The sequence below is a fragment of the Pseudophryne corroboree genome, chromosome 6, assembly GCF_028390025.1.
Source record: "Pseudophryne corroboree isolate aPseCor3 chromosome 6, aPseCor3.hap2, whole genome shotgun sequence".
Taxonomy (NCBI): domain Eukaryota; kingdom Metazoa; phylum Chordata; class Amphibia; order Anura; family Myobatrachidae; genus Pseudophryne; species Pseudophryne corroboree.
This window is the reverse complement of record NC_086449.1, coordinates 751,276,493-751,294,043: the sequence shown is the minus strand read 5'-3', so window position 1 is coordinate 751,294,043 and position 17,551 is coordinate 751,276,493. Positions and strand designations below refer to the sequence as shown.

The window sequence follows — 17,551 nt, the reverse complement described above, 5'->3', positions numbered from 1 at the left end:
CATACTTACTAACAGACATCCCTTACTGACACAAATACAACTTACTGACACACACACACAAACACACACACACACACACACACACACACACACACACACACACACACACACACACACCACAGAGACCACTTACTGAAACAAACACACTTACTGACACAGATACTACTTACTGACACCACTTACTGGTCGATACCCCTAAATGACACACACACTTACTGACACTTACACCACTTACTTAACATGTGCAGAGAGATTTAGATTTGGGTGGGGTGTGTTCAAACTAAAATCTAAATTGCAGTGTAAAAATAAAGCAGCCAGTATTTTCCATGCACAGAAACAATATACCCCACCCAAATCAAAGGGGTCTATTTGCTAAGCCTTGGATGGAGATAAAGGGGGTCATTCCGAGTTGATCATAGCTGTGCTAAAGTTAGCACAGCTACGATCGTAAACTCAGACATGCGGGGGGACGCCCAGCACAGGACTAGTCCGCCCCGCATGTCAGTGCTGCCCCCCCCCAGCACAAATACAAAAGCATCGCACAGAGGTGATGCCTTTGTATTTGAGGAGTAACTCCCGTTGGCCGCAGCGGCTGCGTGAGACATCACTCAGCCGCCGCGGCCCGCCCCCCCCCCCAACGGTCCGGCCACGCCTACGTTGGCCAGACCGCTCCCCCTAAATGGCGGCTTAACGCCGCCATTCAGCCCCCTCCCACCTAGCAACCGCCTCTGTCTCAGAGGCGATCGGTAGTTAACGAAAGCTGCCATGCGACAAACTGCAGCAAGCGATCGGGTCAGAATAACCCCCAAAGTCGCTGGAGATAAAGTACCAGCCAATCAGTTCTTAACTACCATGTCACAGGCTGTGTTTGAAAAATGACAGTTAGGAGCCAAATGGCTGGTACTTTATCTCCAGCGACTTTATCTCGATCCAAGGCCTAGTAAATAGACTCCTAAATCTCTTTGCACGTGTTACATCTGCCCCACCTGCAGTGCAACATGGTTTTGCCAAGTTGCTAAATTTTTTGGTATGCTAACAACTCTGAATAACCCCCACAGACACCAATTACTGAAATAGGAGGAGAGGAAGACCCCTGTGCCTGGTGTGCGCTGCGTCTCACCGGGTGTAGCACGCCTGCTCTGCCCTGACATCCACAACATCCACGGACTTGGCTCTCCCCACAGATAGCAGCCTCCTCCCACAGACCCTTCCCCACTTTCATCCCGCATCTGATTGTCATAGGAAGCGATGGGATGGTCCTAGTATGGCGGCGGCAGGTGGGTTCTAGGACCCCTGTGACCACCTGTGACTAACCTGTATCGGCTTGTCTGAAGTAGACCGGTGCAGTGGAGCAGGGAAGGCATCTCTCCAACCCTGGTGCCTTTCTGCAGTGCATACCCCAGCTTACCACATCGCGCCAGCCCTGTATAGGTGCTTATGTAATAGCCTGTGACATGCAGGCTCTGGCAAGATTCCATGGGAACATCGGTTGGCACCATCGGAACTTCGGGAACATTGTGACTTTAATTTTCACAGCCACCAGGTACACACTGGCTATTGTCTGCAAACGTCGAGTGGGGGGTCCTGCCATGCTGACCAATCAGCAGTGTACGGCAGCTCGTCAGACACTAGGGGAGGGTGCAGGGAGGCAGGGAGACCAGAAGGTCCCTCCGAGAGTGGCAGCTGCGGAAATTTCTCTTCCCTGCAGCTCCACACACTGTGTATCTGACTGGTTGCATCCTTTGCGACCAGATCAGATAAAGCACTTGCTGGTGCGGTCGCATCTGATGAAACCCTGCCAGGCAAGTGGTTAAATAATAGTCACTTTAAAAATATTGCAGGTTACTACATAAGCCCCATAGTCTGCCTCTTACAGAGTGCAGTGTATGTAATAGACATATACAGGCCAGCGATCTCCCGTCTAAAGTGATGGGAGATCGGAAGGGCTATATTCAATTGATGCCTCCTATCACACTGATCGTGCCCATAAGTGTTGGGTTTGGCCGCATGAAGTGGTTAAACCCGCCTAAACTAATGGGCGCGATCTCCCATAATTAGTACATTTCAGCTCACCACCCCGGGGAAGCAAGCTAAAATGTCAGCTCCGGCAGCCGATCATGCCGAACAGAGCTACAATTGAATAGCACCGTTGGGCACTGAAAGGATTTGCCCTTATATCTTAACCCTCGATGTGATGGCCTCTTAGACGTCTGGAGTGTAAACTTTTAACCACAAGGTACATGCACAACACAAGCAGTAAAAATTCACACTGTTTATTATGAAGTTAACAAAAGTATATAAGACAATGCATATGGGTGTAACTGACATGTCGTTACACTCCCATTGGCTCGTTAATAGTTACCAGGCAGAACAGAAAAGGCGGATGTCCATATATGGGTTTTCTACAAGTTTCTCAAACATTTAACAAAGTTTTTGTAACACAGTATATTTGGGTAGAAAGAACAAGTTTCATCTGGTATGGAACTGACCTTGGATGCCAGACCCACACAGGCCTGGTATCTGTATGAAAGACAAAGGCACCTAGCACAGGGCAGCACGCATCCATGCAAACACATAAGAGTTCATATAGCATGTTTTAACCCTTCACTAGGGAAATAGAAATATTCACTTTTATACTGTAACCACCACAAGGAAACTGATCATATAAAAAGTAATATGTACCAAGACAGAAGAGGTAACCCTTCAATCCCCTCTTAGAATCATGATTATTATATGACATGATTCTTGAGTGAGGCTCCTTTCTTGTTCCTCCAGTTCTTGAGATATTGGACATAATCGTCGGGTCCCTCACTATCAGAGGAGGTGACAGGACTGGTGGTTATATCATAATACATCAGGGCCTTATCAATGCCTTTGGAGGTAAGTTTCTTTCCACAGGGAATTACACAATAAACTATAATGCCTACAAGAATTAAAGTTACAAGTATGAATATGCTTATTTGCACAATACCCTGGTGGGAAGGTTTTTAAATTTCTCCCTGTGGTGGTGTTAGATGTATAACAGGTATAGTTTCCAGGATATATGGTTATGGTGCTTCCTGGGTTGGGATTTTTTGACAATATGGGATATTCCCTTTTCCACATTTCGCACTGACTGTCATTTGTTTTGGTGTCATTAAAAAGGCTGAAAAAAAAACAATTTTCCTGTTCTAGGGGTATATTAAGGGGCACTGTACCTAGGTGGGGCCTAGATTTGCCACAGACATAACAGTTGCTTTTATTGTGTTTGTTAGCACTATACTTCATCCATTCCAACCAAAAATTAATGTCAGAGAAACCAGTTTCAATAGCTAGGGTGTCTTCAAAGGTAGGGTTAGTAATAGCCACCATATCTTTAAAAGTGGCAGTATGGGGCTTTAAAGGTTTGTTTTGGGGAGCAATTTTAGGCTGGTATTTTGGGTTTTTATACATGTCCCACAAATAAAACCTTTGTCTTGCACTATAGTATCCTGCTTGCCACCCCACAGCTTCCCAGGAATTACAATTAGATCCATAATATCTAATGTCATAGTACCATTCGTCAGTAACACAAATATATACTGTCTCAGACATTCCTGATTTCCTCCTGTGTTGTATATAATATTTGTCATCAGCAATTTTGGGGAACATAAAATAGTCAAGGATATATGTGGCTACGTGTGTGTTAGAGGAATTATACCACAAGGTGGGGATCCCATTTGTTTGTGTGATGTCGACTTCACATATTGTGAGGTGAATAAGGGCCAGTAGGGCTATCGAGATAGTCCCCAGGATAGAGATAGGGGACAGGTTCCTCATCTTCTTCTGTTCTTCTTTCTTCGCTAGGTGGGAGGTCAGGGCTGTCTGCCCCGGTTCGTACCTCACTGGAATCACTTGCTTCCCTCTCTAGGTCTGGTCTAGGAACCTTTTTTACTCGGGATGCATGGATCCAGGTAGGACTTTCCTCTGTCAGGACTGCTGTTCGGGTAACTGCTACGACCTCTGTCTCTGGACCATAGGTGAAGTCTCCTGGGCTCTTGTTCCTGGGGAGCACCTTCACCACGACTCTGTCTCTGACTTTAAAGGGGTGTGTAGGTTCCTGTGGATTCAAAGGGTTTTTACAAACAACCTCATGTTCAATTTCATTCAGTTTTGTTATCAGGGACCTGACATACTCTTCTCTGATGAGTTCTAGATCTCCTTCCTGTACTACTAGTGGTTTCTTAGCCCAGGGTGTAGGAAAAGGGTCTACCCATTAGTATTTCAAAGGGTGAGTATCCTAGAGTTTTCTGTGGGGTATTCAAGATGCTGGTGTTTAGCTTTATTAGGGTTGTTCCTGAGGCAAGTGATGCATCTGCTAACATACTGGTCCACAAGTGATTTGGCATTAGTAACATAAAAATCATTGGTTAGTAGGAGGAGTGTTGTGGCTTCACCACGGTGACCAACACCACGGCACTGGGCAACGAGCAAAGGGGCACTGGACTGGGGTATACAGGGTTTCCCCTCTTTGCAGATTAATCCTGATTTAGGATTTTTTCTGCAGAATTGGGTAAGTCCAGTCGGAGAGATCAGTATTTGTCGCAGCAGCTTGAAGTTGAGTGAGCAGATGGACGTTGTCAAGGGAGGGACATGCTCTAGTGAGTGCAATGAGTTCTGCAGCTTGCGCGGACTGATAAGGTATTGGTAGGGTTTCCAACACAGTGTCAGGGAGGGTGACAATGGCATAGCCAGCCTGGTATGTATTGTCATTGGGCCTACTACAGGAGCCGTCAACAAAAACAATGTCTGCGCCTGGTATGGGAACGGGAGACATGTCAAGTCTGGGAGAAGTTTCAGCGTCAATGGAAGCAGCACAGTCATGTAGGTCGGGTGGTTCATCCTCAGGACCTTTCAAGCCTAAAAGGGCATTGAGAATGGGTGCAAGGCCAGAAGAACTAGCAGTGTACTTAATGGTAAGGGTAGGGTTACTCAAAAGGAGTACTTCATATCCACTAAGGCGTTGTGCTGACATGTGCTGTGTGTGTAAGCCTTTAAGTATTGCCAGGACATCATGTGTGGTGTGGAGTACTGTGATGTGGCCTAAAGTGAGGGTAGTGGCCATTTCTGCAACCATTGCACAGGCTGCCAAAGCCCTGAGGCAGGCAGGCATACCTTGCACAGACACTGGCATGACTTTGGGAAAAAAATGCCACGGGGCGCAACTTCCCTCCATGAAACTGTGTGAGCACCCCCGCCATGGTTTTACAATTGTCCCTTGCATATAGATGGAAAGGTAGTACATAATTGGGGAGGCCAAGTGCCGGACTTTTCATCAACATACATTTTAAACTTTCATATGCAGTTAACATTTCTTGTGACCATTGTACAGTTTTAGGTTTGTCCTTCAGTGTGGCTTGTCTCAAAATGTTATCATAATAAGAGCAATCAGATATCCACTGTCTGCAGTAATTTACCATACCCAGGAAGGACAGTAGTTCCTTCTGGGTAGTTGGGGTGACCAGGCCCAATACAGACTGTATGCGTTGTGGACTGACTTTCCTCTCTCCCTGAGTGAGCACAAAACCTAAGTAATCAACATGCTTTTTACACCATTGCATTTTTATTTTGGACACCTTGTGTCCACATTCACAAAGCCAGTTTAGTAATGAAACACCATCCACTCGGCAGGCCTCCTCAGTTTTACTACAGAGCAGCAGATCATCCGCATACTGTAGCAGGACTGAACCATGGTGAGGTTGCCAGGGCCCCAATGTGGCCTGGAGACAACAGGTGCGTCAATAATCTGCACCAGGTAAGTTGTTTACCCTCAAAAGAAAAGGCAAAAGTAATTGTGTCTGTGAATCTACAGGTATGCTGAAAAAAGGCATTCTTCAAATCAAATACAGAGAAGAACGCAGCATCTGCAGGGATTGCAGAAATGAGTGAGTTTACATCTGGAACAATTGGTGCAATTGGGACAATTAGCTGATTGATCGCTCTGAGATTCTGTACAAATCTTATACTGCCATCAGCTTTGGCAACAGGGTTCACAGGAGTACAGTATGGTGATACAATATGTCTGAGAATACCCTGTTGTAAGAATTGCTGTATCATGGGGCGGAGACCTTCTATCTTTTCTGGTGAGAGGGGATACTGCATAGGTCAGAACACAAAACACTGGTTGTTGCACCGCTGTCCACTAAAAAGGGAATTTTACTTCCATTTATAATAAGTGGCAGCAGAGGTGAATATTTTTACTATGACGGGAGAGTTGAATAAAGGCTGGGATATCCTCCTCCGGGCCCCGTCAGTGCGCGGGGTCTTTGGAATGTTCCCTGACTGCGGGGTTGGTTCTGTCTGTCAAAGCGTCTGGAGTTCTGATAGGTATGAGTGAGTGCAGGTTTCTTTTTACATCAAAACACCCTGCAGCCTCTTTCTCATATAAATGTATAGCTGCGTCCTTTGCAAGCTTTGCGCAAATAAGATATACAGCCATCGAGGGTAATAGTGGGCTTGGGACAGTGTTTTACTATTATCTAAACTCTGGGTTATTGGTGCGTTAGGGATAGAGCTAGTGGACGCACCCTCCAGCAGTGGAGCTGGAGGCAATCCCATTTGGTGTGAAAGGGTTACTGCTGCCAAGAGATCTGTGTCTCCGAGCGCAGGATACATTGGAATGCAAAGGGGGGAGGCGAGAGGGATACAGTTTCTCACTGCTTCGCTTCTGTGCTATTGGGAACTGACATTTTTCTTAAATCTCCATATAGAAAGGGTAATTACTGCCTTCCCGTAGGAATGGGTCCTGTCCTGCTTTCTCTGTCCATCCCGCTAAATTATCCACCCATGGGTTAACTAAGTAATACTCTGAGGTAGAGTTGCGGGCGACATACATCTTGCATGTCTCACCAGGGAGGGGCGGGGGATATGTAGTTTTTTACTCTGACTAGAGCCCATTGTCAGACAGTAATATAAATCAACAGTACAACTTTAAAGGAAAATATCTAAAATTTACAACTCTACTATACATGCATCAGCTAACCAGTTAATTAGTCATTGACAATATCACAATATTATCTGTATAGTGAGAACATGAAATCTTTTGACGCGTACGATACTTACATTCGTACAAGATGTCAGAAAAATACAGCGTTTTAAACAGGAAGCAAGAACAGTGTTTGAGTAAAGATATCTGGCAGACGAAAACTTACCAGCCGTCTGGACCAAATATAAGAACTTATCTCACTACAAACATACAAGAATATATATAGACGATCAAATCGAGGTATAATCTACGTTACGTATAGACCCCAGGTCTATTTTTTTAAGTATCCCAGATACTGACGTCTTTGGAGAATTGCGCTTGGACCCCAGGTCCTTTCTCAGACGTATCTTTAAGTCCCAGACATTAAAGATTCTATGGTATCCCTGATACCTGTTTTATGCTTTTACATAAAACTTCGTAATATTAAGTCCCGGACTTAAATATTACCTTGTCACGTGTTCCCGGAACACTGACACGGATTCAGCTTCAGTGTATGACCGCAATCCTGTATGGCAAAGACAGACAATAAATTCTCTATCTTACCATTCAGGGACGATCACTGAATCGCGGACGTAGCCCCCAGCTGAAAGGATTTGCCCTTATATCTTAACCCTCGATGTGATGGCCTCTTAGACGTCTGGAGTGTAAACTTTTAACCACAAGGTACATGCACAACACAAGCAGTAAAAATTCACACTGTTTATTATGAAGTTAACAAAAGTATATAAGACAATGCATATGGGTGTAACTGACATGTCGTTACACTCCCATTGGCTCGTTAATAGTTACCAGGCAGAACAGAAAAGGCGGATGTCCATATATGGGTTTTCTACAAGTTTCTCAAACATTTAACAAAGTTTTTGTAACACAGTATATTTGGGTAGAAAGAACAAGTTTCATCTGGTATGGAACTGACCTTGGATGCCAGACCCACACAGGCCTGGTATCTGTATGAAAGACAAAGGCACCTAGCACAGGGCAGCACGCATCCATGCAAACACATAAGAGTTCATATAGCATGTTTTAACCCTTCACTAGGGAAATAGAAATATTCACTTTTATACTGTAACCACCACAAGGAAACTGATCATATAAAAAGTAATATGTACCAAGACAGAAGAGGTAACCCTTCAGGCACCATCTGCTGAACGGCGCTAACAACATTTGAATTCCCCGCTATAAGCAAGAACAAGGAACATCGGGCTTAAGGGTAGATCTAAGGATACGCAGACTGGACACAGCAGTAGCGACGCAGGCGCCATGTTTCAGTATATAAAAGCTCACAGCTGATGCCAGGTCCACACCCAGAAAACGGCCATGATGACAGATCTTTTGTTTATCAACCGCTCCCCATTACCTTCCTTAAACAGTCCCTTCCTCTCAGTCAAGTCTCAAATAAATCCTTAATGCGAATGGGATCACAGCAGCATCTTGACACATGTGCAATGCAATCGCGGCACATGCGCAGTCTGATGATTTTCGCTCCGTAGCGTGGAACATCGGCTTTGCGTCCATCTCTGAATCAGGCCCACACTCTCCACCAAAAAGGTAAGATGCCTATCTCTTCTTACTGACAGGTGCTTTCTGATTGAGCGCTAACAACTACACACACTTGGTAGGAGAAGCTGCTGCCTGTTTTGTTGAAGGTGGAGTATGCTAATGCACAGACTTTATGTTGCTGCTCCTCCAGGGAAGCTTCATTCCCTGTACCAAGATGGCCACTGAGGCTAACAATGAGCATGTGCTAACTTGCCAAGCTGAGACTGTGTGTGGGGCAGATTTATTAAGCCTGGTGAAGTGATAAAGTGGAAGGTGATAACACACCAGCCAATCAGCTCCTAGCTTCCATGTTACGAGCTGGGTTTGAAAAATGACAGTTAGGAGCTGAATGACTGGTGCGTTATCACCTTCCACTTTATGACTTCACCAGGCTTAATAAATCTGCCCCTGTGTCAGAGTGCCACAATGGGAGACAGTAGGCTTCCACTTAGTTCCAGTGAGGCCTGCGTTTACCTGCTAATATAACAGCTGTTCCAACATCCTGCACTGCTACCAGGTACCTACATACACTCACCGGCTGGTGAACTGTATGACACCAAGCCCTTCTCCATCTACCAGTGTGTGTAACAGTGAGTACAGCTGTACCTGCTTTATTTTCAATAAAACCACTGCACTGGTTAAGTGACTGGTCGTAGTTGTAAGGCAACCTATAATGTGTACAATAATTCTGATACGGTACATCCCTAAAGGTGGGTACACACTAGTAGATATATCTGCAGATCAATTGATCTGCAGATATATCTATGGACGGATCGGACAGTGTGTTGAGCATACACACTGCCCGATCCGTCGGGGACTGACGTCATGAAATGGGTGGGCGTGTACACACGCCCACCCAGTTCATCTGTCAATCACCGCCGGCCGGCGCAGCATGTGTACGGGCGGTCGGCCGACCACCGTACACACACAAGCGACGCGCCAATATATCGGTAGATATATTGGCCGTCGGCTGTGCTGCGGGACCGACGCAATACATCTGTGAACGACGGAGTTCACAGACGTATCGGCCGTACACACTGGCCGACAGACCCGCGATATATCGTCCGTTCAAGAGAACGGACGATATATCGGCCAGTGTGTACGGGCCTTAAGCCCGTATACACATAGTTGCCTACGGGAGGCTCCCGTTATAGCTATAAATCTCCTGCTTCCCTACTTTGTAGGTCAAATGTGTAGATTATGCATGGGGTGACACTAAGGAGTCTCTTTGCAAGAACAGTGATTTGCTGTAGCTGCTCAGGAGACACTGCTGACTACTCTCATTATCACCCCCTTGTAGGAACTCCTGACACTGACAGGAGAGAGAGACAACAGCACATGATCTTATCTTTGCAGGTGTGCACTCAGAGCCGGCCATAGCTATAGGCAAACTAGGCAATTGCCTAGGGCATTTGATATGCCCAGGGGCATCAGCAGCTTCTGATGATTAAAATGATATGCAGCATGCCTATATTCTGTGTGTAACATTTCATATGCAGATACAGCCACAGTCTCACACAGTATAAAGGCATGCTGTATATCATTTTAATCAGCAGAAGTTGCTTGTGCATCCTAGCCACATAACAATGCAAATAAGATGCATTTTCATTAAAAAATGTGCCCGACGTTAGCACTGAGGCAAGATTTATGAGGACACATCTGTATCCAAGCAGAGGCAGAGGTCACAGTGTTAGCAGCAGTGTGAGTGCTGTGTGCATGTGAGTGGGTTGGTTGTGCAGTAGTGTTCGGAATATGTGTAAGGAGCATTATGTGTGTCATGTAAAAATGCATTAATGTGCAACATATGTATAAGGGGCACTATGTGTCATTATGTGTATAAGGGCATTAATAATGTGTGGCATACAGTATGTGTAACAGGGTACTACTGTATTTGTCATTATGTGTATAGGGGCACTAACAATGTGCAGCAAATGTGGAGGGGGCACTATGTGTGTCATTATGTGTATTAGGGCATTAATAATGTGCGGCATATGTGTAAGGGACATTCTGTGTAAAAGGGCATTAATAAAGGTTGTCATAATGTGTAAGCACATTATGTTTAGAAGGACATTAATAATGTGTCTCATATGTGTTAGGGGCATTACTGTGTGGAATTATGTGTTTAAGGTGCTCTTCTATGTGGTGTTGCGTATAGAAAGGGTACTACTGTGTCGTCTAATGTGAATAAAGAGCAATAGGGTGTAGTGTAATGTGAATAAGGAGCAATTCAGTGTGATGTAATGTGAATAAGGGGCTCTACTGTGAGGAGTAACGTTTATAAGGTAAAGTGATACTACTGTGGGATGTAATATTAATTATGGAAACTATCGCATGATCAAATGTGAATAAAGTGCAGTACTGTGTGGCGTATTTGGAATTGGGGTTACTATTGTGTGGCCATGCCCCTTGCCAGCAAAAACACACCCCTTTTTGGGCTGTGCGCCAAATGTGCGAACTGTTCCTATTTAAAATATAGGGGGTACAAACACCAAAATAAGGACTGTTATGGCTGAGGGGTGATGGTTCTGGGAAAGAAGTGCAAGGTCAGAGGCGGAACCAGGGGTGGTGCTAGGGGGCACCAGCCAAAATCTTGCCTAGGGCATCATATTGGTTAGGGCCGGCTCTGTGTGCACTGACCCATAGCTTCTGCTGTTAGGTTAAGACTCTTTCTTTGGGATCCGGTAAATCAGGATCCCGGCGGTCACCATGCCGACGTTGAGATCCGGAGCGATCACAAGCCCTACAGTCGGCATGCCAACTAACAGTGACTATTCCCACTAGTGGGTGTCCACGACATAGAGTGGGACTAGAACCTGTGGCGAGCCCGCAAGGGGCTTGGTTGTGCCCTCCCCCCCCTTGCAATTTTGTGGCTAGGATTCCGGTGTCAGTATCTCCACCACCGGTCACCCAGCCCCAACCCCTTTCTTTAGTATCTGTAATTATTTGGCTAGTGCTGTAATGGTATGGAAAATAGCACAACCAATAAATATAGGTAGTGCCTACAAGATGTAGACGTTCAGTGTTCACAATAAAATAACATCTAAATACACCAAAATCATCATTTACTTCTATCCTTAGGGATGAATTCACACAAGGTCAAAGTGCATTTCAAATTTATTGCATAGGCATCACATTTATTATGTATATTCTGTTAATGAGAAGAAAATAAATATCACAGCAAATAGTTGCAAACAAGAAACCCCGTATTGCAGACAGCAATGTTAGTATCAATACTTACAAAACTTCCCAAAATATATTGTTACTAATGTTATATAGAAATATCTCGCAACAACAAGCATTTAAGCATAGACACGCCCATCTGTGAAACTAAACATGCCGTTTGGGCCGAGTATGACACGCAACCTCGGAGGCGTGATGCGCTTTGTGCGGCACATCCTACTGTAATCTCCCTGATTCTAGTTTTCAGAAGTCGGCTAGTATGTGTATGCACATATTTCCAACTATGCATAACCTCAGTTAAATGCCTTATACTGCTAGTTGTGGCCACAGCTCATGTACTATTGTATTATATACCGCTGCTATTGGAGTTGCTGGTCAGGGTGTGTTTGTGTAGGGGGGTTCCCGGCAAAAGGAAACCCCCCTACGTTTGCCTTGGTACAAAATGCTACACTAGATGGCGCAATTTCTCATTAATTTGCCACAGATTCACCACTCCATAAAACAACAGTTGCCGGGAAGAAATGGCAGCCACCTAAATAGAGGGGAGTGTATTAGCCATGGATACTGATCTCAACAAGACCCAATTTTTATTATTATTTTGATTACTTGTACCCCTTGCAGACCGCCTGAGGCGGGTTGCACCCGGGAACCTGAGACAGGAGCTCCCAGGGTGCAACCCGCCTCAGGCGCCCCACTGCTGCTATGGGAGTGGTGACGTTGGTAATGTCAGCAGTATTCCAAACCTGGCACCTTTCAGACCGCACATGAACACGGGTTATGCACGCTCATGTGCCAATAACCCGCGTTCATAGCTGGCGGTCTAAAAAAGGGGTATAAAAAATGACAGGGATCAGTGCTACACCATCGATTCCTGTCATTTATTACACCCACATGGTAATTTTTTGTCTAAAGTTACGTTCTTTTGCCCTTTTCTGATGCACTCAACAGGATGTCAGGGAAAGGCGCCATTTACAAAACAGTACTTTTTATGGGTATGTGGTTAAAATACCACCCTTCGGGATCCCGGCTGTCTCAATACCGATGCCAAGATCCCGATAGGGGTACTGTACCGCCGCCGGAATACGGGTGAGATAGGTGATTCCCCCTCTGTGGGTGTCCACAATACCCACAGAGGGAGAATAGAACCTGTGACGAGCTACTGAGCCCGCAACGAGCCCGCAAGGGGCTTCGTTGCGCTCGCCACCCTGCTGGCATTCTGGTGCACGGCATGCCAATATCGGTATACTGACCTTCGGCATCCCATGCACCAGCATACCATAGTACCTATCCCCTTTTTATATTATAGAAGCCTCTAAGTTAGAAATGATTACATTTAGTGAGCAAGGTATGTGTGTGGCTGCATTTATAAAGGTAGTGTTGTGCTGTAAATTGATTTTTACTTTATGGCGGGGTCAGGAACCTATTGTAACCTGTTGTAGGTGCTGGGCCCCCGTTAATTTAAAGTGTCAGATATGCAAAGACACCATCAAAGAACCCAGATCCGCCCCAGCTACCTGTACTATTTTTGGCATCTGTACTTGGTAATAAGTGGAATATTTTCACCGTACAATTTTGAATAAATGTGAGCTGATCCTTCTAGGGACCTGATGCTTAATGTGTGTCATGGAAACAGGGAACAGAAATGACACCCAGCTATAAATAGCTGCTGCTTTATATTGTGTGTGCTGCTGCTCAGTTTGCTAATCAGAAGGAGCTGCCCTTCCTACTATTTTTAGAGCCTCTGTAGAATCTGAACTTTGTTCCAAAATGGGGAAAAAAAAGTTAGAGAAATAAAAAAAATAAAAAAAGCACTTGTTTTGTTTTCCAGCTAGGAAGCTGCAAACAGCATGTGGGCGTGGCCGAGGCCTGTCCATCACCACATATAAGTCTCCGCCCCACTCCGCTGTGATTGGATAGAACGCAGAGGCCCTAGCCTAGGACCTCCTAGAGCCACGCCCCCCTCCGACAAACAACTCCGTTTACAAAACACAACGTCACCCCGCCGGGCCACGCCCACCTCACCTTCCATTGGCTAGCTCCCAGAAAAGCTCCTGTGACGTCACCGCCCAGCACTCCGAGTCTGAGAGGGGAAAAAAAAAAAAAAAAAAGAAAGAACAGAGGAAAGCAGTTCCAAGATGGCGGCGGCGCAGATAACAATGGCGGGCGGCCGGAGCGGGGGGCTGCTGTGAGTCGGGGGGGTGGGGGACAGCGCTCACACTCCCCAGATGGCGGACTTTGTGGTCCCCCGGCACAGCGCAGTGATGGAGCGCCTCCGCCGGCGGATAGAGCTGTGCCGGCGGCACCACGGCAACTGCGAGTCCCGCTACGACGCGGTGGCCGGAGAGAGACTGGAGATAGAGCGGCAGCACACCTACCAGCTGCACCAGCGCTGCCTGCAGGCCAAGGCCAAGCGTGCCGGCAAGCAGAGGCAGCCGCAGCCGCCCCCTGCCAGCAGCAGCAGCGGCGCCAACCCGGCCAGCGGCACAATGGAGCCGGGAGACGGCGCCAGCAACGGGGAGCAGTGCCGGAACAGCACCCTCATCGCGGTAAGATGCCCTTTGTTGTGCAAGGAGTATTGGCTGCCTGGCGTCACCCCCCGGTGGAGGTGGTAGTGGCCACCGTCTGCCCTGACTGGGGTCCCAGGTGTCTGAGCCTGCTGCTGGCTGCAGGTAGCCTGGCTGTGGCACTACAGGTCCCAGGATGCCATTCTAGCTGACAGGGCTTGCTTGGACTTGTAGTTCCCCAACTGCCACTTGTTAATCACTGTTGCTTTCTGCTTTAAGGCAATACTATCAGCTACTGTTAATAAGTGTACGTGTGTGTATGTACAGTATATATTTATTTTTAACCATAGTAGCCCTTTAAACCGGGACGTTTATGGAATACACAGGTTCTGTGGCTGCTTACAACCAGGTGAAATGCAAAATTGAAGCCACAGAACCTGTCATTCATGAGTGTCCCGGTTTAAAGGGATAGTAAGGTAAGTGTATGTGTGTGTGTGTGTATATATATATATATATATATATATATCTATATCTATATCTATCCAAGAATTGGTCTGGCACTCCTCGTCCCCACAGGGTATCCGGTGCCCTCCTTAAACAGCAATAGCTCAATGTATAGGTGGAAGAAGGCGGCACTCGGAGACTTTCACAAATGCAAATAAGTGACCCACATTAAAGCACTTATTTGCATTTGTGAAAGTCTCCGAGTGCCGCCTTCTTCCACATATATATATATATATATATATATATATATATATATATATATATATATATATATATATATTGCAATATGCACTGTTGTGGTTGCTTATGTGACTACAGGTCTATTTGTGAATATAAATATAGAGCGAGAGCCTGTGTAATTATGATGGTGCAGAGACATTGCATGTCAGGGCACCAGGAGCCTGTAGGCACCTCAGCTGGTACCTAGCACCCCGTGCTCTGGCCCTTACTGGGAAACCTGGAGAGAGCCGATGCAACAGACACTGATTGGCAAAGTCTGGGCTTAAAAAAAAAAAAGTAAAGTCAGATATTGAGGTTTTGGGGCGTCCTGTTTGGGGATCTGAGCGTCACCGCTTAGGTTGGGAAACTTCTGAAACTCCCCTTCACTCTTATTTTGGTCACCCAGATGCTCAGGGCTATTTTCGCTGCAGTCACTGAGTGATGCCAGTGTTTGTTATTTAGGGGAGTAGCTTGCCTTTGTTGCCCGTATTAATGGTTAATTCATTGTCAACAGCCCTTTGCTTGGTTTAATGTGGTTACTATGACAGTACTAAATATTTTGTTCGGTCATTATGGACCAACAGTCACCACTGCTGCTTGGTTTATAGATACATTTTTTTCCTGCCTGGGACTTGTCTAACCACTTGTAGCACTTTGCCTGTTTGTATATTATGGGGATTCAATAATTGTCCAGCATGGCTAGAGGATGGCCTCTCTGATTCTATTTCCTCCATAGACAGACCGTTTGTTACGTAAATTCTGTTTGCACAGTATACTCTTACGTAGCGATATTCAGGCACTATTGATTAAGCCGCGCTGCGTGTTGTAGCACAACTGAGCTTCCTGAAAATGTGCTGCAACAAAACTCCGTAACTGTAAAAAAAATATTTTTTTGGGGTGGTGGGGGGGGTTTGAGAGCATCAAACAGACTCCTCTCATTCATAGCGTTTTCAGAGTGAATCGCTGACATTTTATGTGACTGTACTGGCCTTGAGTCAGGACTTTGTAGCTCCCTATGAGGAAATGTGACGGTTACATTAATTTGGTGTCCGTCATTGTCTTGCTCCTGACGGGTTAAACCAGTCATGGTGTGTCAGATAGCGAGCACAGTGCATGATTCATGCACACTGTCGGATGTTGCACAATGGGGGTACTCCAGTGAAGGAGAGCGCAACTACTGTCTGGCCAGGTTATCGGCCTATTGCACACCAATGTATTGGTCACTTAATATAAAGGTTAATTATTTCATATATCATTACAAAATACCCTGAAGTCTTTATTTGAAGCCCTTTTTTTTTCTTTTTTTTTAAGGGTGCTTCCAATATTTATGCTCTTCCCGAAGCTAAGGTGATTTAAGTGCAGTTCAGATTTGTACCCACCAGCATGCGTGTTATTTACACACACGAATATATCCTTGGGCCCAGATTTATCAAGTTTTGGAGAGTGATAAATGGCACAGTGATAAAGCACCAGCCAACCCATTACTAACTGTCATTTTTTTAAACACAGCCTGTAGCATGACAGTTAGGAGCTGATTGGCTGGTACTGTATCTCCGGGCTAATTATCACTCTCCAAGGCTTGATAAGTGGGTTCCTTGTTGCTAGAATGGGTATTCATAACACTTGTCTGATCAGTACAGTATTTCTCTTACTGCTGTTTTGTGTGTGGCTGTATCCTGAAACCATTCTGAAGTAATGATTATAATTAATTGGAATATTAATGTTACTACAGGCACTAAAATAAGATCCCTGTGAAAGCTAAGACTTGATTTGTGTGATACATTTTCCATGGCTAAGGTGTGGGGCAGTGAAATAGGTCATGTGTTTATAGTAAAATCAATCCAGTTGATTATTTGTAGCTGATCTTTTGGGCATATTTCGGAGCAATGTTTGGTCACGATGGGCGACGGCGTACATTGTTATCTGCGGAAGCCTAACATGGCTAATTTTATTTGGCAACCCTATAGTAGTAATAGAATCGATGCAGTAGCGATGTCGCCGTTTAGAAGGCATTTTGAGAGCATCGCTCTGAATCGGAACAACCAATCGTGCATATCGCCTAGTATGTCTGCAGGAATTATGCGCTTCCGCGGGTCGCATGCGGCGTCGTTTGCTCGCCCGTGCTGCGCGGCTAATCAGATGATATGGTATGCGGATCATTGCATTGTAATGAAGGATGGAAAGAGAAGTTGTTACATCATTAATTAAACTGTGTAGTGTGTACCGGAAATATGGCATGGTGCGAGGCGAAAGGAAATCACCCTGACCATCTCCTCGATTGCTGTCATCCACCCTTAGTTGTGACCAGGATGTTAAATATGATATGACACTTATATCTTTTATGTGCGACTGAGTCTCTGAATCTGCATCCTCCGGATACAGACACCCCCCTCCGCCAATTGAATAGCTTCGGGTACTCAATCCAGCAATACTGACTGAATCCCCCCTTTGATACATATCCCCCGGAATCATAAGACCTGTATTTCTTATCCTTTGAGTTATCCCTGGCTTTTTCCCCCCTCCACATTGGCATTGGACTGGATCAAATATTAGTTATGCCCCATTCCAGTTTGTTTCAGACTAACTTGGCGTCTAGACCAGG

The 17,551-nt window shown here is 45.6% G+C and overlaps 1 protein-coding gene and 1 long non-coding RNA gene across 3 annotated transcripts in view; one reads left to right on the top strand and one right to left on the bottom strand.

The window, feature by feature from the left end:
- Window positions 1-2,956: 2,956 nt before the first annotated feature.
- Window positions 2,957-13,926, bottom strand: LOC134933395 (uncharacterized). Its single transcript, XR_010179690.1, has 2 exons — window positions 13,745-13,926; window positions 2,957-4,078 (listed from the first exon to the last, which is right to left on the bottom strand). It is a non-coding gene; the product is annotated as an uncharacterized LOC134933395 (long non-coding RNA).
- Window positions 13,927-13,947: 21 nt separating this feature from the next.
- Window positions 13,948-17,551, top strand: part of MAML1 (mastermind like transcriptional coactivator 1) — a 126,340-nt gene continuing 122,736 nt past the window's right edge. For both annotated transcript variants that reach the window (XM_063928541.1, XM_063928540.1), the window contains exon 1: window positions 13,948-14,268. In XM_063928541.1, the coding sequence (XP_063784611.1) occupies window positions 13,948-14,268 (321 nt within the window). The remainder of the gene's footprint in view (window positions 14,269-17,551) is intronic.